Source organism: Podarcis bocagei (assembly GCF_964188305.1).
Source record: "Podarcis bocagei genome assembly, chromosome: 9".
In the NCBI taxonomy this organism is placed as follows: Eukaryota; Metazoa; Chordata; class Lepidosauria; order Squamata; family Lacertidae; genus Podarcis; species Podarcis bocagei.
This window is the reverse complement of record NC_138134.1, coordinates 75,361,067-75,386,934: the sequence shown is the minus strand read 5'-3', so window position 1 is coordinate 75,386,934 and position 25,868 is coordinate 75,361,067. Positions and strand designations below refer to the sequence as shown.

General features: G+C 48.4%; 1 protein-coding gene across 2 annotated transcripts; it reads left to right on the top strand.

Moving 5' to 3' along the window:
* Positions 1-789: 789 nt before the first annotated feature.
* LOC308594257 (5-hydroxytryptamine receptor 7-like) lies at positions 790-23,779 on the top strand. 2 transcript variants are annotated; one of them, XM_081207192.1, is made up of 3 exons: positions 790-1,809; positions 7,871-8,397; positions 21,061-23,779. In XM_081207192.1, the coding sequence occupies exons 2-3, from the start codon at positions 7,886-7,888 to the stop codon at positions 21,830-21,832; spliced, it is 1,284 nt and encodes a 427-aa protein (XP_081063318.1). In that variant the 5' UTR covers positions 790-1,809; positions 7,871-7,885; the 3' UTR covers positions 21,833-23,779. The 2 variants fall into 2 exon arrangements, with proteins under 2 accessions (XP_081063318.1, XP_081063319.1); XM_081207193.1 differs by lacking the exon at positions 790-1,809 and adding an exon at positions 3,727-3,907.
* Positions 23,780-25,868: the final 2,089 nt, after the last annotated feature.

Genomic DNA, 25,868 nt, shown 5'->3' with positions numbered 1-25,868 from the left:
CTGAAACAGCAGCCAATTTGAAAGTGGGCTGCATCAGGCACATTGAAAGCATGTTGATGGGCAACGCATTTGCTTCTAAGCAGTGCTGTGTGCGTTGCAGGACGGTGCTATTTAAGAAGAATATATGTTATACATTATACATAAAGTCTTGTTCAAACACGAAGACCGTTCGATCGATGAAGGAGACGCGTTTTCTAAATGCTCCTCTGGGAAGTGTCAAACTGCTGCTTGCGGAAAGGACAGTTTGCTGAGCTATTTGTTCCAAAGACCATTTTCAAGCACACAGAAAAAAGGAAAGAAAACCAGAGGTGTCTCAGAAGGGGATGGGGAGATGGGGTATTAACATTTTATATTTTTTATTTTGCTTCCCACCTGCTGGTGATCAATTTGTGGTGGGCAAAGGGGAAATCTCTTTTAGCTGCATCTCATAAGCTACCTGTGGATCTCAGTAGTGGAAAGGGACCAGTTCGCTACCAAAGACATTTTCCACTTTAATTTTACTTCACATGCTCTGTGGATGACTTTCAACACTGAACACCACAGGCCTTTGAACACAGGCCTGGCTTAGATTCAGTCCTGCAGTAGTGGTAGCCAGGAGAGAAATTTGATAATACAGCTCAGGTTTTACAAGATCCTCTTTTTTCCTGACACTTTGGAAAAGTTTACACTTTGAACAATATTATTAGGGAAAGAATATATACATACATTTAAAAATCATAATTTCAAAAGGGGGGAAGGGTGTAAAACCCATACATTCAGACATAAGCAGGGGGACGGGGATGACATCTAAAATAGCATTGTAAGGGGGGGAAACCATTAAATTTTAAATAATATTTGACGATGCAGAAATGCTTTATATATCCATAGCAGGTTTCTCATGACTGAAAACTTTTCATTTTGCAACGCTGAGGTTTTGTTATGGTGACAACTGTGATCCAATTAACCAGCTCCCAAATCTTAACGAATGAAGTCATCCTTTTTAGGTTTGAGGTTGCTTGTTCAGATGATCTGTGTAGACTTCAATATATAAAGAAAGGGTTCTCATATAAAGAAGGTATATTTTTAGTCTGGCTGAAAGGAAACAATAGCAGGTCTTGGTTTACTTGCAGATGAAAGACTTTAACCTTCCGGCTACCACCATTCGCTCCAGCGAGGTTCCTGCAAGGCGTCTCCACTGGGCTTTTCTCGATGCTCCCTCGAAAAAACCAGCAAAAGAAGTGTGACAGAATCGATTGCACCTTCGTGGCAATTCTTGCAGCCCTGACAAGGCTCGTTTCCTTCCTCGCGCAGCTCGCCTCCGGCAGTCCAGGTTGCTGATGCCCTGGCAAGGAAGGATGGAATGGGAGAGGCCTAGATTCTCTTTCTGCTCAGGGAAACGAGAAGAGATCCCCCAGGCTGTTCTCCCTGAGTTTTTGCAGCAGCCGCCAAGACCAGCCTGGTGTTTCCTTGCCACTCTCTGTGTGTCTGCAGCAGAATGATGCTTAGGAGGGGAGGGGGAGAGGGGGGGGAGAGAGAGAGTTGAGGGAGCCTGCTTCTTTGCATCTCCTCCTCCTGCTGTGGCAGTTCCTAGCTTGCCCGGGAAATAGAAGCAGCCTCCAGAGGATGTAACCTGGCGACCTGCAGCCATCCTTTTCACTCTTGGATCTTTCTCAGGGAATGCTTGGACCACTGAAAGTCAGGCTTGAAGAGTCTCCAGCAATTTCAAAAAGGTAAAGGGACTCTGTGCTCCTGGACAGAAGATGTCCATCTCAAGAGACCAGGCAAAAGCCATCTCCTGCCTGACATTTCTCCCTCCTCGCTGCCTTAGAGGTGAGACTTCTTTTTCCCACATTCTTTCGCAGGAAGGGTACCTGAAGTTATCAGAGGGGCAGCCTCTCATGCGCTATGTGCAGAAAGCCACTCTCAGCCTGGGATTTTGCAGGGCACAGTGGGGGAAGGGGAGAAGTTGTACTTCTTCTGCAGTAGATGTTTGGCATTTGTTTAAAGTGTTTTTAAGGGGAGTGGGCAGGAGAGAGACTTTTGAGAAGATGCATCTCTCTCCGAAAGAGCGCAGCCGATTCATTGTTAACAGCCGAGGGAGACGAGACAGAGAGATGCGAGTACTAATGGGCACTCAGGAAGACGTCTAACCTGGGGTGATGTTGCAGTTCAGCACGACTATGTGGGGTGCAGAGGTTGTTTCACTGCCTAATGCTTTGCCTGCGTGGCACGCATGAAATCTAAAATGGTCCAAGCATCCATGGTGTTTAAAGAGATGGGATTTGGGAGAGTGATGTCTATCACTCTGCGAATAAAGGAGTGCCAACTCTCTTAAGAGAAGCGGGGCACCTAAAGGTCCTAAAGTCTGACCCCCACAAGCTCCCACTCTCCTACACATCCCATTTGCAAATAAAACCTTTGCTAGATCTCACGTTGGCTGAAGACATCCAGTCAAGGCTTGTTTGCTGCCAAGTTCAAATGCCCTCTCTGTGGTTGGCAGCCCATCCCTGTTGCCTTCAGATGGTGTCCCTAAATATCATTTTATTCAGCTGCTGGCTGTGGTAGGCCAGTTTCCCCCACCTAGTGCTGGCCAGTTGTTTTGTACTACAATTCCCATCAGCTGGGACTGATGGGTGTAGTCTAAACATAGGGGGTGCACCAAGTCAAGGAAGGCTCTTCTAGGCTATATATGGCCATTGAGTTCCTTAATGCAAACCTTGCTAAATAGAGGGCATATTGTTTAATACTTCCACGGTACCATTTGTGTAAAATGAGGTCCCTGGTCTCAAGGACCTTCCAGTGTAAATACCAGGATGTGGGTGAAAGGCAGAAAAAAGTTGAGGAATGGATACCACGAGAGCTATGAACATAATTATGTTTGCATGCTGGATTAGAAGTCTTATTGCCACTGCTCAGTTTTCGGAACTTCTTGATGATTAGAATTCATTGTCTGTCATGATAATCTCTTTCTCTCTCTCTCTAAATTTTAACTCACCAATTTGATTTATCTGCACTTCTGATTATCTGAACAATTTGGATGTCTCAGGCTATTTTACTAAAGGAGAATTTTCTGTGTGTGTGTGTGTGTGTGTGTGTGTGTGTACCTTTGCAATATGCATCAATGAATTCACACTTGAATATATAAAATCAATCCAATATTAGACTTTCCAACTCCTTCCCACATCCCTTCCCAGTGACTTGGCTGCAACATTTAATCTAGTTCCCTAATTAGAGAAGAAAGAATGTGGGGGATGGGGAGGTCCCTTAATGAAATCCACAAGTGACATCCCTTCTCAACTCCAGCAAATCACGTTCTCCCTCCACCTTTTGAAGTCTTCTAAAATCAGTCATGAATGGGACCGGGCCATTTCTCCCACCTTCCGCTCCAGCCACCGGTGACCCAAACGCTGGTTTGGAAGAGGTACCTGCAAAGGAAACAGAAAAAAAAACGGATCTGAGATTAAGGCAATATCTTGCTTGGAGAAACTGCTGGGTGACCCTAAGCTTGTACTTCCAACTCAGAGGTTTGCCCAAGCGAGCCCCTTTGAAATGGAAGAAGATCGTGTGGAGGCTACTCCATTAATGCAAACAGGTCAATGCCCCACAAACATCAGCCTTGATTCTTCCAAACCTGCCTGCCTTCTTTTGACCGGCCCAGAGGATGATCTTGCCTGTTTCCTTCTCCTCCCTAGTCTCGCTTTTGCAGGGAGAACAACGGGGGGGGGGGAATGTAGAATTAATTGGCACTACCTGTCACTGGCTCCATCCCTGTCTATCATTGGTTCTGTTGGCTTCTCTGCCCCGGCATCGTTTTTACGGTGTAAAAACACAGTAGAGAATGTCCATTTGGATTGTGCCCACTATCTGATGCTACAAAACCGGGGTAGCCAGAACGCTACCTTCCAGATGTTGTTGGATTACACGTGAGGTAATGTGGGGTATTACGTTCTGAGGCAGCACACGTCTGAGTGAAATTGGGTATATCTGGAGCACAACTGGAAAAGCCTGCAAGCACCCTCTAAACATCTGTAAACCCTTGAAAAACCCCTTTTTAAAAAATAATCAGCACTTACCATGTCCACCAAACTCCATCACATTCGCTCCCCGCAAGCCTCCTTGCTCAAAGGTTGCTAGGTTCATAGCAGGGGCAATCAGAATAAGGGCCACTAACTGACGGCTGATTCGGGACTTTAAATTGTGCTCTTACGTCAAATTCCCTTTTCTGCGTATACTGTAATGTTTTACTGTTGCTATGGCCATTGGCTAATGCGAATAAAGTTCTATCTTATCTCCTTGCTCAAGCTCCAACTCTCCACAGACCTCAAAGGCAGTGGCGTAGGAAGGGGGCGTGTGGTGGGTGCAGGCCGCCCCAGGTGTCATCACTGTGTGTGGGGGGGTGACAAACTGACAAAAATATGTGTTTTTGAAAAATAATAATTCCTGCACCTGCCGCACCCCCCTCTTCCTACGCCACGGCAGGAGCACTCTCCCCTCAAGTGATTTCTAAAAACCAGAAGCATTTCTGCCTCCAAATTTGCAGGCAGAGCATGGCCTTTATGGCTAGTAGCCTTCCACAGCCCTCTCCCCCATAAATCTGCCTAATCCAGACGCATAGCTAGGTGAGGCGGGGGGCACTGGGTGCCACACCACGGGGCCTGCATCGTGCCTGAGCCACGCGCCTCTCCTGAGGGGGAGGCGGTTGGCGGACTGCCTGCAAGTTTTGTGCTGCTTTTTCGAGCAGCGCAGGGCTTGTGTCTGCCCACCACCTCAGCTGTCCTACAGCTGAGGGGGAGGCTTAGCCCGCCCTGCCCCCACAGGCAGCTCCCCCCCCCCATGGGCGGCTTGCTCCGCCCCCAGCTGCAGGGCACGCGCGCCGCCCCGGGCACCCGAGCGACTAGCTATGCCACTGCTCAAAGGCTGGGACAAGAGCTCATAGGATTGCCTTTTTTTTTTGCTGTTTCCACAATCTTTCGAGGCTGTTTCCCCCCCCCCTCAATTTTTCTTATTGATTTTCCAGAATTTTAAACAAACAAACAAACATTTATCTGAACTATACTTAATCCAATCTTAGTAACATTGTTAAATGGCTTCCTTGAATCCCCCTGGCTGAGTTTCATTGTATATCTTTGTAACAGTTTTCCAAAACCAATTTTCTCATAAAATTAACTTAGTCACTTAACATCTTTCTTCCTTCTCATTTTAACTTTAAACATATTATTCTCTAACATCACATATTTAAATCCTAAGCCTATCTGGTATTTGCAAGTTTTTCCAATTAAGTTATCTTAGCATATTTAACTAAATAGTCTTTGAATTTCATCCAGTCGTCCTGGTACTCCTCCTCCTTCAAGGAGCGGACTCTTCCAGTCAGGTCGGCTAGCTCCGAAAAGTCCATCATCTTCATCTGCCATTCCTTTTGGGGCTGTTTTTGCCCCTTTTCATGCCACTTCTAGGTTCACAGCGATGCACACATGTGCGGTTGTGTGTGCCTTGAATGAGCATGAATGGGGAGTTGCCTGTTCAACTTCCATCAGCCCCAAGCAGCATGGAATCATGGGAGAAGTAGTCCAACAACACCTGAAGGCTGCCATATTGACTAACACTGCAAAAATGTGTTGTTTACAGGGGAAGGGTCCGGCCTCAGAATTTGTGCCCTGCCAGTGCTCATATTTCCGAAGCAAACAATATTAATAAAGAGAGTGATCCTTTAGTGAGGAGATTTGTTGGGGTGGATTCAGCAGCACCCTTTCCCAACCTTCCAGATATTTTGCACTACAATTCCCATCGCAATGGCCATGGCGACTGGGGCTGGCAGGAGTTATAGTTCTACAACAACGAGAGGGCACTCGGTTGGGGAAGACTGTAGCAATGAATCAGGAAAACGGTAGGCCCAAATGATTGCTGACCTCTCGGTTGCACATCAGAATTTGCACTCAGCTCTCCGCAGTGTAGAAGAGCCGATTCATATTGTAATGACTACATAGAATAAATCTTCCTGATAATATTAGTGCAGCTATAATATCTAAATGATTCATCAGCACGATTTAGCAATTTCAAGCACTTCCGATCTACTAAAAAGATGCTGTAGGCAGCAGGGTTTTTTTTTTATAAAAAAATATTATTTTTAATAAAAGGACTTATAAGAATTGCAGGTGGCGAGTACTGTCTTAAAAGCGACATGCCTCTGCTCTTTGACGAAGGAGGAAATGCCACTTCTTGGAAGATTATACCTGCTATGAGATCATCATCTAGCAAAGAAACCATGCCTCTCTTTTTTGCTTTAGGACAATTCTTTTCAAACATTTGCAGATTTATGCCAGTTTTATTAATGGACCAGTGGGTAATTCAGCGTAACGGCCCTATATTTTACCGTGCCCGTTTCATTATGATTGAACTGCACTTGGGGAAACATAGAATATATATTTAAAAAGGAGACGGCGAAGAATAAGCGTTGAAAAGGAGACTGATAACTATGCTTACACGAGCTGTCTTAACTATTTATTCTCTTAGTCGCAGTGCATCCTGAAATTGGGTAATCTTTGCCTGCAGAAGTTAGTCTGCAGTATATAAAGCATGCAACTCACAGATCCACATAAATGCTTTTGCCAACTTCCCATCTCCTCCATCAGATCAAGGCAGGCTGCCGTCTTTCAAACCTCCCTAGCTATGAGCTAGCGAGAGAACTAGATTGAGTTGGCTGAAATCAGCTGTTTGCTTAAGCTGCTGGGGTGTCATGGAATGCTCACAAACATTTCCCAACTGCTTCGAAGTGTCAAGGATTCTCCGCCCATAGAGTCCGGGAACAACTGCTGTTGGTGGAAAGGCCACAATTCCACCATTGGTGAACTCTTAAACTAGCCTCTGTCCAGCCTGATGCCCTTCAATGCTCCCTGCTCCCTGGTAGCTGTAGTCCAAATCAGCTAGAGGGCACCAGGTTGGCAAAGACTGCCTCAGACCGTGTGTGTATGAGAGTGGCAGGTGAGCAGTGTGTGTGAATGGGGTTTATGGCTGGCTCAAGATTTTATGTTGCCTAAAGCAAAGAAATGGGAAGCGGGTGGTGCTGTGGGTTAAACCACAGAGCCTAGGACTTGCTGATCAGAAGGTCGGCAGTTCGAATCCCCGCGACGGGGCGAGCTCCCGTTGCTCGGTCCCTGCTCCTGCCAACCTAGCAGTTTGAAAGCACGCCAAAGTGCACTTAGATAAATAGGTACTGCTCCGGCAGGAAGGTAAACGGCATTTCCGTGCGCTGCTCTGGTTCGCCAGAAGCAGCTTAGTCATGCTGGCCACATGACCCGGAAGCTGTACGCCGGCTCCCTCAGCCAATAAAGCGAGATGAGCGCCGCAACCCCAGAGTCGGTCACGACTGGACCGAACAGTCAGAGGTCCCTTTACTTTAAAGCAAAGAAGAAGAGTTTGGATTTGATATCCTGCTTTATGACTACCCGAAGGAGTAGGCCAGATGTCCTCTCCTTATTCCACATAGGGGAGCAGAGTGGAAGTTAACTCATATTTCAACACCGGCAGTGAGACAGGGTTCCCACCCCACCCCTGAGGCAACTGCTGAGCTTAAGAGCAGCTCTGCTCAGCAGGAATGGCCAGGAATAACCCCTCTCCTTGGCACACCAGCATCTGTTGCCAGAGGCAGCTGAATCAATTGACCTAACGGTAGGGCCGGCCCTGATAATTTCTGTATCCGAGTGCTGCATTTTATTTCCAAGTAGGAGAGCATCTGAGAGCATCGGTGGGGAAGCAGACAAAGCACACATCTGCGAATTTGCATCAGTCTCCATTTGCTGCCTCTAACTTGCCGGAGGTTTGTTTTATTTTATTTTTTTGCAGCTGAAGCAATTGGCCTGAAATAATAACAAGCTCGTGTCTCTTCTCTGCACAGCGGTCTGCTCGAAGCATGTTGGTCAGGATCGGCCCCAGCCCGTTTTCGGAACAACATCTTCTCGCCGTGGAGGATTCGGGTCAGGAGTATTCCACCCGGAAGTCACCCTCAGCTCCATTCATGCCTGAAGGACCCTCCGCGTCCCCTGAGCCAGACCTTCTGCTGCCCGCCAATGCCACCAACGCCACGGACTGCGGGGAGGATATACTGCTGTACGGGGACACTGAGAAGGTCATCATCGGGACGGTCCTCTCGGTCATCACTCTGCTGACCATTGCGGGCAACAGCTTGGTCGTCATCTCCGTATGCATCGTCAAAAAGCTCCGCCAGCCGTCCAACTACCTGGTGGTCTCCTTGGCTGCGGCTGACTTGTCTGTGGCCTTTGCCGTCATGCCCTTCGTCATCATCACCGACCTGGTGGGAGGGGAGTGGCTCTTTGGGGAGGTCTTCTGCAACGTCTTCATTGCCATGGACGTCATGTGCTGCACTGCATCCATCATGACGCTCTGCGTCATCAGCGTGGACCGGTAAGGATGGTCTCCTGTTTTGCGAATCATAGGCCCATAGAATTATGTGTTTTTGTGCGCGTATGCGTGTGGAAATGTTCAGTGGAAACAGCAGCAGGGGCAGAAAACAGAGAAGAGACTGTCCAGGTTCATAGAATCATTGGATTGTTGTGGGAATGTTCAGGGATGCAGGAGAGGACATATTGTTTTATTATAGCCTTTCCAACTTGTGTTAACAAGTTCACAATTTAGCAGAGTAACAGTCCCCCTTTTAAACTCACAGCAGATGCGTTTGCTCAGGCTCACTAAAGCCTCTATAACTGTTCTGGTATTTTCCCCTTATTCCCTCATAAAAGATAAGACACGACACAGTCTTCTATAAAAGTATAAAGAGTTTACTCACATTCTGCTCACAGTTGGATCCCAGAAGGCAGACTTAGCTTAGAAAAGTGACATTTACCTGGAAAATATCTCATAAGAAGACAGTCCCTTTGTCCTCTCTTGGCTGAAGCCAAGAGAGCATCTTTGGCTAAGCAGATGTTGCTTCTTCGGTGCATGTAGTCAAAGAGAGAGAGATGGCTGCCCTGCCCTGTGCTTTTGTTGTTACCTGCACAGGTGAGGCCACGCCCACCTCTAGTCACATGCAGAGGAAGTCTGTCCCAGCCCAGAAGGAAACAGGAAGTTTACCTGCTGGCTGGACAAACATTCCTCCCCATGTGTAAACATGTTCACTCTAGGAATGTTGTACTTGACTGCTCTTGTGTTTCACATCCCACAAAATGCGCACATGGCCTTTGCAGGTCATCTAGACCAGCTTTTCTCAACCCTGGGTCCAAGATGTCATTGGACTACAACTCCCACCATCCCCTGACCACTGTTCCTGCTAGCTAGGGATGATTGGAGTTGAGAAAGGTCTAGATCTAGATCAAAACAGGAAACCCCCGGCTAGAGCATTTGCTACGCAACTCATTCTTTCGGCGCAAGGATTTGCCCTTGTGCGAAGGAACTTTCTCCCCTCTCCTCCCCCCCCCCAAAATAAAACCTTTCCGAAGCAAATTTGGAGAAGGCATGGAGTGCACTCAGGGGAAGAAGTAGGAGAGAGGTTCCATTTTATACGTACAAATCCTTGCGTGAACAGAACGAGCGTGTTGGATACCACCTATGGTCCCTGATAATTTATTGCTGCTGAATGTGAAATGTATGCTATTGAAGGAGCACCGCTAAATAAGCAACTACCTTATGGATGATGATCGTGGATGTGGGTGTACAGTCTTTGCATTCAGATCAGATTGGGAACAGTACGAGGATGCGTGAAGATTGAATTCAGATGGGCAGAGTCATTGCTTAGAGGCAGAGCACATGTCGTGCATACAGAAAACCTTAACCAGGCCGATTATTTAGAATCACTGTCATTGTCTGGTGTGCTCTGTACTCAACTGCAAATGAAACTCTCTCTAAGTTTCTCACTGAAGTACAGGGAAATTAAGAGGATGGTATGCGTGGCCTAAAGGTGACATTTCCTGACGGAGGTCACCCGATAGTCTAACCAATTCAGTTGTCTGAGTGTCTTTATTTATGTATTGAGAACAGCCACAGGGAGATGCCAGCAGGCTTGGGGGAAATCGGAGACTTGCAGATGTAGGAGTAAGGAGAATCTGTAGAACATCACCCCTCCCAAAAACAAAACAGCCCAATGAAGATGGCGTGTACTCAGTGCTGCAGAATGTTGAGAGGGGTGAAACTGAAAATAATAATAATAATAATAATAATAATAATAATAATAATAATAATAATAATTTATTTATACCCCACCCATCGGGCTGAGTTTCCCCAGCCACTCTGAGTAGCTCCCAACAGAATATTAAAAATATAATCAAACATTAAAAACTTCCCTAAACAGAGCTGCCTTCAGATGTCTTTTAAAGAGAAGATAGCTGCTTATTTCCTTCACATCTGAAGGGAGGGCATTCCACGGGGTGGGCACCACCACTGAGAAGGCCCTCTGTCTGGGTCCTTGTAACCTCACTTCTCGCAGTGAGGGAACCGCCAGAAGGCCATCAGCGCTGGACCTCAGTGTCTGGGCTGAAAGATGGGGGTGGAGACGCTCTTTCAGGTATACAGGACCGAGGCTGTTTAGGGCTTTAAAGGTCAACACCAACACTTTGAATTGTGCTCAGAAACATAATGGGAGCCAATGCAGATCTCTCAGAACCAGTGTTATGTGGTCCCGGTGGCCACTCCCAGTCACCAGTCTAGCTGCCGCATTCTGGATTAATTGCAGAGTCCGGATCACCTTCAAAGGTAGCGGTTTCAGCTCAGAGAGTATGGAGGATGCCATGGAATGCCAAATTTTTGTAGGGATGGGTTAATGAAAAACTGGGGGTGTGGGAGAGAGAGAGAAGTAATGGACTGGAATATTCGTTTTTCACTTTTCCTTTGTTATACATTTTTATTGGTTTTTTAAAACATATTTCCAACAATCATATAACATATACCGTATTTTGCGCCCCATAAGACGCTCCGGCCCATAAGACGCACCTAGTTTTGGGGGGGGGAAATAAAGGGAAAAAATTATTTCCCCCCCAGGCGCGGGGCTGGGGCAGCCCGAGCTTCCCCCGACCCCAGCCCCCAAACAGGCAGCTCTCTGCAAGCCGTGGGAGCCCAGCGGTGGCTCCCGCTGCTTGAGGAGAGATCCGCGAAGCCTGCACGTGCTGGGATCAGCGCTTGCAGGCTTCGGGATGCCTGCAACTCTCCCCAAGCAGTGGGAACGTTCCCGCTGCTTGGGGAGAGATCCGCGAAGCCTGCGCGTGCTGGGATCAGCGCGCGCAGGCTTCGGGATGCCTGCAACTCTCCCCAAGCAGTGGGAACGTTCCCGCTGCTTGGGGAGAGATCCGCGAAGCCTGCGCGTGCTGGGATCAGCGCGCGCAGGCTTCGGGATGCCTGCAACTCTCCCCAAGCAGTGGGAACGTTCCCGCTGCTTGGGGAGAGATCCGCGAAGCCTGCGCGTGCTGGGATCAGCGCTTGCAGGCTTCGGGATGCCTGCAACTCTCCCCAAGCAGTGGGAACGTTCCCGCTGCTTGGGGAGAGATCCGCGAAGCCTGCGCGTGCTGGGATCAGCGCGCGCAGGCTTCGGGATGCCTGCAACTCTCCCCAAGCAGTGGGAACGTTCCCGCTGCTTGGGGAGAGATCCGCGAAGCCTGCACGTGCTGGGATCAGCGCTTGCAGGCTTCGGGATGCCTGCAACTCTCCCCAAGCAGTGGGAACGTTCCCGCTGCTTGGGGAGAGATCCGCGAAGCCTGCACGTGCTGGGATCAGCGCTTGCAGGCTTCGGGATGCCTGCAACTCTCCCCAAGCAGTGGGAACGTTCCCGCTGCTTGGGGAGAGATCCGCGAAGCCTGCACGTGCTGGGATCAGCGCTTGCAGGCTTCGGGATGCCGGCAACTCTCCCCAAGCAGTGGGAACGTTCCCGCTGCTTGGGGAGAGATCCGCGAAGCCTGCACGTGCTGGGATCAGCGCTTGCAGGCTTCGGGATGCCTGCAACTCTCCCCAAGCAGTGGGAACGTTCCCGCTGCTTGGGGAGAGATCCGCGAAGCCTGCACGTGCTGGGATCAGCGCTTGCAGGCTTCGGGATGCCGGCAACTCTCCCCAAGCAGTGGTAACGTTCCCGCTGCTTGGGGAGAGATCCGCGAAGCCTGCACGTGCTGGGATCAGCGCGCGCAGGCTTCGGGATGCCTGCAACTCTCCCCAAGCAGTGGGAACGTTCCCGCTGCTTGGGGAGAGATCCGCGAAGCCTGCACGTGCTGGGATCAGCGCTTGCAGGCTTCGGGATGCCGGCAACTCTCCCCAAGCAGTGGGAACGTTCCCGCTGCTTGAGGAGAGGTCCGCGAAGCCTGGAGAGCGAGAGGGGTCGGTGCGCACCTACCGCTCTTGCTCTCCAGGCTTCAGCGAAAGCCTGCATTCGCCCCATAAGACGCACCCACATTTCCCCTTCATTTTTGGAGGGGAAAAAGTGCGTCTTATAGGGCGAAAAATACGGTAACTTATCTTATACAATATTTTAGTCTTCCATCAACTCCTCTGATGATTTTTCATTCTCTATCACTTATTCTGCATTTCTTAATTTCTCTATTACTCTTAATTATCATTAACTAATAACTCTCCTCATAGTCTTTCTTGCAATATTTCAAATTGTCCTCCTTACAAAACTTCTTGCAGTCCTACTAACGTAATCTGTTCATTACAATTACTTTTCCGTTTTTCACTTTTCCATACCAGTTCATGATTGATTGATTGATTGATTGATTGATTGATTTTTAAAGGGTCTGCACAAAAATCCATCAAAAATTTGAATGCAGCTTTCCCCTATGCACACGTCGATACTTTGAGAGTACAGTACTTTGACACAGAAGCCATGGGCCATACTTTGTTGCCTCCTTACCCAGCTTTGAGAAGGCAGTGCGAGGGCTGGGAGTCAAATGTTGCCGAGGGCTGCCAAAAAAGGGCTCTATCCGTGTGGGTCCACCCTGCTCTAGCACAGCCTCACACCACAAGGAAATGCCTATACCACAAATTTAAGCCCATTTCAAATGAGCCACGTTGCGTCCAAACAACCTGTTCATTGAGCATTCGCCTTGATTTGCTTGCACAAAGATTATGGCTGGGTGTTGCAACATCCGCTGTTCATCATGATGTCTTGGTGGAGAGATTGTGTCAAGCCATAGTGCCTTTTCCCATTGCTTTCCTTTCTAGGGGAGGGGGGAGTTGGGGAGGGGTTGAAAGCAGTTTATGGTGCAAGAGAAGAAGAAGAAGAGAAGAGTTTGGATTTGATATCCCGCCTTTCACTCCCCTTCAGGAGTCTCAAAGCGGCTAACATTCTCCTTTCCCTTCCTCCCCCACAACAAACACTCTGTGAGGTGAGTGGGGCTGAGAGACTTGCACCCAAACCACTTTAATTTTACATCCTGAATTTTCTGGTAAGTGCTTGAATCCCAGCTACAAAACGGTCTGGAAGTCTAGAAGCCAAGGGGGCCTCACTACTGTAAATCCAAACCAAATCTGCCAAGATAATGAATTTGTTTCTTTGCGGTATTTATATCCCACTTGTCCAAGGAACAAAAGGGGGTGCGCATGGACCTCTCCCTCCTCTCTTAATCCCCACAACAATCCTGTGAGGTAGGTTAGGCTGAGGTCACCCCGTGAGGTTCGTGCCTAAGTGGGGATTTGAACTCGTGTCCCTCCCGGGTCCTAGTCTGGCACTCTGCACCGCACTGTACAGCTATCCCTTGATGCTTTTAAAATACCCTGTTCTTCTCCCCCCAGTCTGTGCACTTAATTCCTTGTCTGTGCGACTTTCTATCTTTGAAACAAAAACAAAGGAAAGAAATCTGAGCAGAATTAGGAAGCAGACACTTAAAGTTAATTGCGCAAGTTACAGCAGCAGCGTCTCTGAATGCAAAGGGTAGGCGTGTGGAATTCAAAAGCAATCCCAGACTGCACGTATTTAATGTTTGGTGCTCCCGTTAGAAGGAGCCATAAAGTCTGAGAGGTGGAGATTTATTTTATTTATTTGGAAATGTCTGCACTGCCCTTCAGTATAAATATGCAGAGAAATAAAAAGGAGCAGCCTCTTCGGTGAAGGGCGCCCATTGTACACAAGCTGGGTTCAGCAATCGCATTTATCACTGCCTGTTGTTGCTGTTGTGGCTTAAAAAAAAAGATAGGTTACGAAGCAGAAGTCCCTTGTAGCAGGGATGGGGAGCTGTTTCCAGCCTGAGGGCTGTCTTTCCTTCTGGGCAATCTTCCAAGGGCCACATGCCAGTGTTTGGAGGGCCAGAGGCAAAGGCAGGTGGAACAACGAATATTTTTTATAGCTTTGTACAACAGGCTGGTTCCTACACATACTCATACCCCTCTCTCTGCCCTCCATCCAAACAAGGAAGAGACATGATCAGAGTTCAAGGACAAATCCTAGCCAGGCAAAAACCCTTGAGGAAGGTGAGAAGGAAGGCTAATGAGAGGTTTTGCTTGGGGATAACACAAGTGGCTGGGGTGGAGGCAATAATAATAATAATAATAATAATAATAATAATAATAATAATATTTTATTATTTGTACCCCGCCCATCTGGCTGGGTTTCCCCAGCCACTCTGGGCGGCTTCCAACAAGGATTAAAAATCCATCAAAATGTCACACATTAAAACCTCCCTGAACAGGGCTGACTTCAGATGTCTTGTAAATGTCAGGTAGTTGTTTATCTCTTTGCCATCTGATGAGAGGGCGTTCCACAGGGCGGGTGCCACCACCGAGAAGGCCCTCTGCCTGGTTCCCTGTAGCAAGGCCAGGGAGAGAGATCTAAGGGGCTGCACTTGTTCCCTTGGCCTGAGGCTCCTCGCCTCTGCATTAAAGAGATGGCCCATTTGGTGGCCAACCCAGCTCGAGTGATTGGTCCCTTCATCCATCCCTCTGAGATACCTTTGATCCAAGGTTAAACACTCACATTTTTGCTAGCAGAAAACAACAATAGTTAGTTACCAACTCAGTTAGAGCTCAGTCTTTTCTTTAGCTTCAATATAAAAAAAAGGTAAAGGACCTCTGACAGTTAAGTCCAGTCGCGGACGACTCTGGGGTTGCGGCACTCATCTCGCTTTACAGGCCGAGGGAGCTGGCATTTGTCCGCAGACAATTTTTTCCGGGTCATGTGGACAGCATGACTAGGCCACTTCTGGCGAGACCAGAGCAGCGCACAGAAACGCCGTTTACCTTCCTGCCGGAGTGGTACCTATTTATCTACTTGCACTTTGATGTGCTTTCGAACTGCTAGGTTGGCAGGAGCAGGGACTGAGCAATGGAAGCTCACCCCATCGCGGGGATTCGATATAAAAAAGGTAAAGGGACCCCTGACCATTAGGTCCAGTGGTGACCGACTCTGGGGTTGCAGCGCTCATCTCGCTTTACTGGCCGAGGGAGCCAGCGTACAGCTTCCAGGTCATGTAGCCAGCATGACTAAGCCGCTTCTGGCAAAACCAGCGCAGCGCACGGAAACGCCATTTACCTTCCCGCTGGAGCGGTACCTATTTATCTACCTGCACTTTGACGTGCTTTTGAACTGCTAGGTGGGCAGGAGCAGGGACCGAGCAACGGGAGCTCACCCCGTCGCGGGGATTCGATATAGCCCCGTGGAAAATCCCCACATTCAAGCCTTCGTTAATGTACATTTGGGAATTCCCCATTTCAGTGTCAATTAAACAATTGTACTTAACAAGTCCATCGCCTTTGGCTTGGGCTGGGCACACCTGACTTGACTGTGTTGCAGGTGGTGGATGGTGTGGGCGTGATGGCAGCACTCACCTGACCTCCAGTCGGTTGCATCATTGCTGCTTACTGGGAGGTTAGAGGGGGAGAGGAGTCAGGAAGTTGGTGCAGTGTCGACGCGCCAGAGGGAGTGCAGGATTGGCTCCGCTGGTGCATTTGCTCCACTGCGACCTCGCATGCCCCCTCAGCAGCGACGCAACTGATGGGAGGTTGGGTGAGTAACACCACCACACCTTCTTGGAATAATAGGTCCGGAATTGCCCAAGAAAGATGTTAGATTGTTTTTGTACGCCACAACTGCTGCTAGGATTTTGTTAGCCAAGAACTCGAAATTACAAGAAGTGCCAACAGTGGAGGAACGGCAGATGAAGATGATGGATTTTTGGGAGCTAGCCGACTTGACCGGAAGAGTCCGTGACCAGAAGGAGGAGGAGTACCAGGAGGAATGGATGAAATTCAAGGACTATTTAGCTAAATATGCTAAGATCATTTAAATAGAAATACTTGCAATTACCAGATTGGCTTAGGATTTAAATATGTAATGTTATAGAACAATATGTTTAAAGTTAATATGAAAAGAAAGAAAGATGTTACTTGACTAAGTAAATGTTATGAGAAATTAGTTTTGGAAAACTGTTACAATGATATACACTGAAATTCACGGCCTAGGACCCTCGTACCTATGGGACCGCCTCTCCCGGTGTGCCCCACGGAGGACCTTAAGGTCCATAAATAGCAGCACCCTAGAGGTCCCAGTCACCTCCTGGCAAATAGATGGGGAAGAAATGGAGGCAGTGAGAGATTTTACTTTCTTGGGCTCCATGATCAGTGCAGATGGTGACAGCAGTCACAAAATTAAAAGACGCCTGCTCCTTGGGAGAAAGGCGATGGCAAACCTAGACAACATCTTAAAAAGCAGAGACATCACCTTGCCAACAAAGGTCCGTATAGTAAAAGCCATGGTTTTCCCAGTAGTGATGTATGGAAGTGAGAGCTGGACCATAAAGAAGGCTGATCGCCGAAGAATTGATGCTTTTGAATTATGGTGGTGGAGGAGACTCTTGAGAGTCCCATGGACTGCAAGAAGATCAAACCTCTCCATTCTGAAGGAAATCAGCCCTGAGTTCTCACTGTAAGGACAGATCCTGAAGCTGAGGCTCCAATACTTTGGCCACCTCATGAGAAGAGAAGACTCCCTGGAAAAGACCCTGATGTTGGGAAAGATGGAGGGCACAAGGAGAAGGGGACGACAGAGAATGAGATGGTTGGATGGTGTTCTTGAAGCTACTAGCATGAGTTTGATCAAACTGCGGGAGGCAGTGGAGGACAGAAGTGCCTGGCGTGCTCTGGTCCAGGAGGTCACGAAGAGTCGGACACGACTAAACGACTAAACAACAACAACAAGAGGTCCCGGGCCCTAAGGAAGTCAGATTAGCCTCAAACAGAGGCAGGGCCTTTTCAACACTGGCCCCGGCCTGGTGGAACGCTCTGCCTCATGAGACCAGGGCCCTGCAGGATCTGATTTCTTTCCGCAGGGCCTGTAAGACAGAGTTGTTCCGCCTGGCCTTTGGCTTGGAGCCAATTTGATTCCCTCCCCCTCTTTCTTTTTTCCTTTCTCCTCCTGTGATGAGGCTGCATTTTAATATTTTAATGTTTCAATATTTTAATGTTGTCTTTTAATCTTGTTTTTAAGTTGTATTCATTCAACTTGTTTTTATTATTGCTTGTAAGCCGCCCTGAGCCCGGCCTTGGCTGGGGAGGGCGGGGTATAAATTATTATTATTATTATTATTATTATTATTATTATTATTATTATTATTATTATTATTCACTGAAATTCAGCCAGGGGGATTTGAGGAAGTCATTCAATAATGTTAACAAAAGTGGAATTATTACAGTTAGGATCAATGTTTGTTTGTTTGTTCATAAATTTGGAAAATCAATAAAAGAAATCGGAAACAAACAAACAAACACCACCACACCTCCCTGCGTGTTGCATGTCTTGCGCACGTGGTCCCTGGGGACTCAGCATGGCTGTCGGTGGGTCTGGCACCCAACCCCTCCTCACGTGTGTCTCGACGGGCTTCTGCGTGCTCTGAAATGAATAAATCCTGAGAGGTGCTGGCTGCTTGCAGGTGTCACCGAAGCAAATAGGACCTGACACTGTGCCCAGCAACTGGAGCAGACCCTGAACAGCATTTAAGCATGCATGCAGCGCCCTTCTCTAAGCCTTACTTGACTCCAGATCAAAGTACAGATTAATTAATCACTTAACGATCCCTTGCAAGTCTTTTCACGGCCTCCTTCCAGATGCTGTGTACATGGAGGAGGGGGACTTCATTGCTGGTGATGGAAGCACTGCTAATACGGATCTGTTTTTTAAAAAACACTGAACTGAAATAAACTCTGCCGTCCTGAGGAATTTTCAGCCGAGTGCTCTTTTCTGGGAAGCCTCGGAAACTTCCGCCTGTTACATCCATCTGAGACCTGCACCGGTGGCTGAATTGCTACTGGGCCCATGTTCAAGGTGGGGTTATTAGTATGCAAAGCGCTTAACAACTTGGGACCAGTTTGCCTACAAGAACGCCTGGCCCCACATGCACCCACTCGACTGCTGCAATTGGCAGAACTGGCACAGTTACAAGTGCCACATAAAACCCATTTCTCATTGGTAAGAACTCAGTCTTTTACTGTGGCAGCACCTGCCCTTTGGAATTCCCCACCACTTGATAGCAGGCAGGCACTCTTTTTGGCACCTGCTAAAAACATTCTTGTTTAGACAAGCCTACCCAGATGGTTAAATAGTTGGTGCAAGTTGTTATTGTTGTTTACATATACCCTGCCCATCTGATTGGGTTGCCCCAGCCAAAGTTTAATCTATTTTTAGTCTGTTACCTTAACTTTTCAAAAGTTTTAAATTATCATTGTTAAAGTTTAAAATTTTCTTATTGATGATTTTGTTGCTCTATCTTTTTTTGTGAACTGCTTTGAGGCTGTTTTTGTGGGTTGATTTTGTTTTTTTTTTACAACTGAGAGATGTATAATTTTTGTGAACTAAATAAACATAATTTTTTTAATTTATTTTTTGAGGTGGGTGGTTTGAGATAGTCACACACCTCTTGTTCCACGAAGGATGTCTGTGTAGCTTTTGCCTTTCTAAACTTTCTAAATCCAGTCATTCCGGCATTTCTTCCACAATAAACATAATCAGCATTTAGACCATTAGAATAAAATTATTCTCAACCCGGCTCTCTCAGCCCGGCTCCCTCCAGATGTTTTGGACCTCAACTCTCATCCGTCCTGACCAGCCCAGATCCCAGTGCACCTTTGGGGGGGGGTTTCTGGGGTCACAGAGATTTCCTGGGATCTGGGTCACGACACTGCCTGCCCACGCATGCCCATTTCTGTTTTGCTGATTAAATCCTTACAGCAATTGCAAACAGTCCTCCATATGATCTGCCACCGCAACGTGGTTATGCAACGGACCCTGGACCCTGCTATTTTTACATTAACTCCAAGAGCTAGCTGGACCCCCTGTAGGACAAGCACACACGTTGTTGCCTGGTAACCAAAGAGATGTAATTAGAACAGAGTAATTTTTTAAAGAGAGAGAGAGAGAAACCCTACCACGTGGGTTCCAGTGGCAGTTCCTGAGAGGGTGGTTAAAAGGTGGCTGTGTTCACTGCTGCAAAGATTTGTGACCCACTTTGCATCGCCCAAAAGAAACTCAGTTCAGCAGCCATGGTGTCGTGGGCAGAGGGAATAAGTGACCTGTGTGGAGTTTTGTTTTGCTGAGTTAGAGCATCGAGCCACCTAGCCCTGAGCAGCGTCTCCTTGGAAGGGAGAACTGAGCTTTTCCCCATCCCTGCTAACTGTGACACCGGCTGGAGAGACCAGGGATTGAATTCACCCTGGACGCAGCGCATGACAAGCACATGGCTCCACCTCAACCACTGGTTCTGCTCCATGTGTCGGGGGGTGATGCGAGTGATGGGAATTGTGTTCAGGTCACATTTAAAGGTGTTCCTGCTTAATTTGCCTTTCTGAAATAGCATGAGAGTCGAAACGTGGCCACCTTTTAAAAATTCACACTTCCCCAAATTTTGCAGTGCAGTTTGCCAGTCAAGTAATTTGTATAAAAAATGCATATGGCATAAATAGGCATGCCTGTGTGAAGACAACATACAACATGCATGAACCTACCTGGACCCTGAGAATCATCCTCTGAGGCCCTTCTTCATCTGCCTCCTCCACGTGAGGGTGGCAACATAAGAATGGGCCTTTTCTGTGGTGGCTCCCCATTTGTGGAATCCTCTCCGAGGGAGGCTCATCTGTTGCCTTCATTATACATCTTTAGGTGCCAAGCAAGAATATTCCTCTTCTCCCAAGCCTTTGGCTAATTAAACTATCTATGACCTTTTAAACTGTGGGGGTACTGTTTTCGTTTGTTACGAAAATCCTCGTTATTGCATATTTTTACATGGCTGTTTATTCGTATATATATATTTTAAAATGTATATGGATGTTTTATGATGGCCTATATTTCTAATTGGGACTCGGGTGGTGCTGTGGTCTAAACCCCTGAGCCTCTTGGGCTTGCTGATCAGAAGGTCGGCGGTTCAGATCCCTGCCACAGGGTGAGCTCCCGTTGCTCTGTCCCAGCTCCTGCCAAACTAGCAGTTCAAAAGCACACCAGTGCAAGTAGATAAATAGGTACCACTGTGATGGGAAGGTAAACAGCGTTTCCATGCACTCTGGTTTCCATCACGGTATCCTGTTGTGCCAGAAGCAGTTTAGTCATGCCAGCCACATGACCCGGAAAGCTGTCTGTGGACAAACGCCGGCTCCCTCAGCCTGAAAATTGAGATGAGCGCCACAACCCCATAGTCACCTTTGACTGGACTCAACCGTCCAGGGGTCCTTTACCTTTTTACCTTACCTTATATAAGGTAAAGGTAAAGGGACCCCTGACCATTAGGTCCAGTCGTGACTGACTCTGGGGTTGCGGCGCTCATCTCGCTTTATTGGCCGAGGCAGCCGGCGTACAGCTTCCAGGTCATGTGGACAGCATGACTAAGCCGCTTCTGGTGAACCAGAGCAGTGCACGGAAACGCCGTTTACCTTCCCGCTGGAGCGGTAACTATTTATCTACCTGCACTTTGTGCTTTTGAACTGCTAGGTTGGCAGGAGCTGGGACCGAGCAACAGGAACTCACCCCACTGCGGGGATTCGAACCGCCAACCTTCTGATCGGCAAGTCCTAGGCTCTGTGGTTTAACCCACAGCACCACCCACGTACCTTATATATCTAATGCCTAATAAAGGTTTGACGGAGCCAAATCCAACCTAGCAATCTTTCCTTGGTGTTTTCCAGGTACCTGGGAATAACCCGGCCGCTGACGTATCCCGTGAGGCAAGACGGGAAGTTGATGGCCAAGATGGTGTTCATCGTTTGGCTCCTGTCGGCCTCCATCACTCTGCCCCCTTTGTTTGGCTGGGCGAAGAACATCACGGTGGAACGGGTGTGCCTCATCAGTCAGGACTTTGGCTACACCGTCTACTCCACCGGCGTCGCCTTCTACATACCCATGGCCGTCATGCTCGTCATGTACAACAGGATCTACAAGGCAGCCAAGGCCAGCGCTCAAAAACACCGCTTCATGGACTTCCCCAGGCCTTACGAGCCAGACGGAGCCTACTGCATCGAGCCTGGCATCCGGCGCCAGCATAGCACCAGGAGGAGTAAGGCTGTGGAGCAATGTGCCACCTTGTCCAAATTCCTCCGCCAAGACCGGAAGAACATCTCCATCTTCAAGAGGGAGCAGAAAGCAGCCAGGACTCTGGGCATCATTGTGGGGGCCTTCACCTTTTGCTGGCTCCCCTTCTTCCTGATGTCAACGGCCCGGCCGTTCATCTGCGGCAGCCGCTGCAGCTGCATCCCACTGAGGCTGGAGAGGACTCTCCTCTGGCTGGGGTATGCCAACTCCCTCATCAACCCCTTGATCTACGCCCTCTTCAACCGGGACCTGAGGACTACTTTCTGGAACCTCCTGCGCTGCAGCTACCGCAACATCAACCGCAGGCTGTCCGCCGCAAGCATGCACGAAGCCCTGAAAGCCACAGAGAAACACGAGGGCATCATCTAAGGCTGCCGGCCCATGTGGACGTTGGCATTTAAAAGCGTTGTGGTCACTCACTAAGGGAGGCAGACCCTCCCTGCAGCTGCCCGCTCACACCAAGGATTGGGGGCTCACCTGGATGGGCATTACCAAAGCAGGGCAACGATTATCCGGTTCCCCTGCAGCTTTGCAAATAAGTCTATGGAAGATGCTAGTTCACAAAAGGACCCAAATAAATCTGTGCATCTATGGCAGCCGTTTGCGGTATAAAGGGGAAACAATGTTTTGCCACTTTCAAGAATTTTCCTATGTGTGGAAATTGGGGAGAGGGGATTACAAGATCCTAGTAAACTCCTTGTAAGGGAGAGGAAATTAGCTGGCAAGCCAAGCGAGAATTGTATATCCGAGAGGCCGTAGCAAGGATGCTCAACAGAAGGCCTAGATCAGCTTTCCCTGACCTGACGCCCTCCAGATAATTTGGACTTCAACTCCCATCACCCCTGACCTTTGGCCATTCCGGCTGGAGCTGATGGGAGTTGGAGTCTCACGACATCTGGAAGTCACCAGGATGAAGAAGCCATGACATCTGCTGTGGAGCTCTTATGTAATAATAATACTTAACATTTATACAGTTCTTCCCGAGTGCCCAGGGCATTTCGCATTCATTTGCCTCGATTATCCTTACCGTACGACCCGTAAGGATAGTCATAGCCACGAGGGACTGAGAGAGAGGAAGCAGTTTATGTTAACAGACCATAGATGAGGCAAGATCTCTATGTAGGGCTCTTCGTTTTCATGGGTGCACACACTGACCAAGTGAGGACTTCGATTTTGAGTATGGAACCCAGCATGCTGAGATGCTCTGTCCCCATCTGAAATAAAAACAAATAGACAAGTTTCTAGTCCTTTGGCTAGAAAGGGAAGGCAAAAAAGGAAAAAGGAGCAAAAAATTCCAGGGGACCTGACATTAGCACCTTGTGCCTCACTATGGAGGAGAGAAGTGGAGCCAGGCAGTGTGTCCATCTTGGCCAGCAATGTCTGCTCTGAATGGCAGCATGTCCCCAGGGTCTGAGGCAGCAAAAGGTCTTCCCCGGCCCCTGTTCTCTGATTCTTCTACCTGGAGATGCAAGGAATTGAACCAGGGCATTTGCTCAACGACTAAGCATTGGTTCAGTCCAGAAGGAGTTAAGCCAAATGAGTCAATACATTCTCATACATTCCTGACAAGACAGAAGTACTGTTTTGGGGGAACAGGGGGCGGGTGGGTGTGGAGGACTCCCTGGTCCTGAATGGGGTAACTGTGCCCCGTAAGGACCAGGTGCGCAGCCTGGGAGTCATTTTGAACTCTCAGCTGTCCATGGAGGCACAGGTCCATTCTGTATTCAGGGCAGCTGTCTACCAGCCCCACCTGGTACGCAGGATGAGACCCTCCTTGCCTGTAGACTGTCTTGCCAGAGTGGTGCATGCTCTAGTTATCTCCCACTTGGACTACTGCAATGCGCTCTACGTAGGGCTACCTTTCAAGGTGACCCAGAAACTACAACAAATCCAGAATGTGGATTAGAATGTAGATAGAACTAATCTAGACTGGTGACTGGGGGCGGCTGCCGAGACCAAATAACACCGGTCTTGAAAGACCTACATTGGCTCCCAGTACATTTCCGAGCACAATTCAAAGTGTTGGTGTTGACCTTTAAAGCCCTAAACGGCCTCGGCCCAGTATACCTGAAGGAGCGTCTCCACCCCCATTGTTCTGCCCAGACACTGAGGTCCAGCTCTGAGGGCCTTCTGGCAGTTCCCTCATTGCGAGAAGCAAAGCTACAGGGAACCAGGCAGAGGGCCTTCTTGGTGGTGGCTCCCACCCTGTGGAACGCCCTCTCATCAGATGTCAAAGAGATAAACAACTACCTGACATTTAGAAGACATCCGAAGGCAGCCCTGTTCAGGGAAGTTTTGAATGTGTGACATTTTAGTGTATTTTTGGTCTTTGTAGAAGCCGCCCAGTGGCTGGGGAAACCCAGCCAGATGGGCAGGGTACAATAAATAAATAAATTTAATAATAATAATAATAATAATAATAATAATAATAATAATAATAATAATAATATGCACCTGTCAGGGAACTGACATCGGAGCTAGAGGCGGAGGGAAGGCTCTCAAATGATGCTGGAGAAGGGCCCAGCAGGGAGAGAGGCAGCTCCGCAGATGGGGAAGCAAATCAGCGCAACACCAGGGATATAGAGGGGCTGATGGGGGAATCGGCGAGAGGGCTCCAGGACTCTTCACCAGACACCAGCGGGGAGAGCACGGGTCCTCCGCTACCCACGCCCACCCTGCGCAGAAGACTTCTGTGCAGAGAGAGTAGGAGGAGACTGGGTGTCAAACAACTTTTATGTTGGAAAAGGTTTAAGAAACGCCCACTGACGGATTCTGCTAGCGACTGAGGCAGCCACGAAGTGAAGGGCTGTCCAGACTGAAAGGTTTAGCAAGGCAACAAAGCCTGGAGAGGCGGCAACTTACGCATGAGCAACCCATACACATTACAGCACCCATGTAGACAGGTCGCAGAACGCAGTTTTTCTCCGCCTTCCTTGACGATTCCCTGGCCTCCCCACAAAGAGCCACATCCTGCGTTGATGCTCGATAGCTCAGTCGGTATAGCAAGGGACTCTTAATCCCAGAGTTGTGGGTTTGAGCTCCATGTTGGGCGAAAGATTCCTGCGTTGCAGGGGGGTGGAGTTGGCCCCTTCCAACTCTACAGTTCTATAATTCTGTTATCAGAGATGCATATTTTCATTCCTTAGTTGGTGGCCTGGAGTTTATCAGGCTCAACAAGCCTCTTCCATCTGCCAACTGAGCTTGCTGTCCAACGCCTCCCTATCTCCCCACATTTCTTGCATTTTGCAGCACCTGATGGCTCTGTTTCGCTAGTCTCTGGTGCCGTCTGGTAACCATGCATGTCCATACATCCAAAGCAATGTACAGAAAACAAAAACAACATTATACCCATCAGGCAGAAACATGGTTTGGCTACATGCAGTGGCTTTTAGAAAGAACAACAATGTGCTAACTTTATCACAAAGACGCGTACCACATTGGACTGGGGGATTGGCTATTGGACTGGAGGATGTGGATGGTGTTGTGGTCTAAACCACTGAGCCTCTTGGGGTTGCTGATCAGAAGGTTGGGGGTTTGAATCCCCACCACGGGGTGAGCTTCCGTTGCTCTGTCGCAGGTCCTGCCAATTTAGCAGTTCGAAAGCACACCAGCGCAAGTAGATAAATAGGTACTGCTGTGTTGGGAAGGTAAACAGTGTTTCCGTGCACTCTGGTGTCCATCACGGTATCCTGTTGTGCCAGAAGCGGTTTAGTCCTGCTGGCCACATGACCCAGCAAGTTGTCTGTGGACAAACGCCGGTTCCCTCGGCCTGAAAGCGAGATGAGTGCCACAACCCCATAGTCGGCTTGGGCTGGACTTAACCACCCAGGGGTCCTTTACCTTTACCTTACTGGCTATCCATTCTGAGTTGCAGCTGCAAGAGAATGGTGATGGAGCTTCGATAGCAGGTTAGAAAGTTTTGCCACTCTGCTACTATGGTAATGTAAGCAAGTAAATCGGCAGAAAGGAAATCCTCAGTGTTTTCCAGACCAAAGGCTCCTAAGTCTCAGAGATGAGAGTGATTTCAATGGCAGGGTCTAAATTGAAAACTTCAAGACACTCACTAGCTTCTAATTTCTTCAAATTTCAGCCAGCTTTGGAAACGAGAGGTCAGGAACACACTGGGTTAATTCAAGGGCGGAAAGCAACACCTTGAGAATCAATGACAATGAAAAGGGCACTTTTGTGTGGAGGCAACTTGTTTAAAATAGCAGCACCCTACAAAAACCTTTGCCAACTTGGCCAACGTGCAGGTGGGGGTTGTCCTCCAAAACATCTGTAGGGCACCAAATTGGCAAGCGATGCCCTACTCTGAACACACTCTAGAAAAACTGTGCATTTGTGTGCCTGGCGCAACCCTAGAAGACACAACCATGTGGAGAACTTTCTGCACAAAACCACAAAA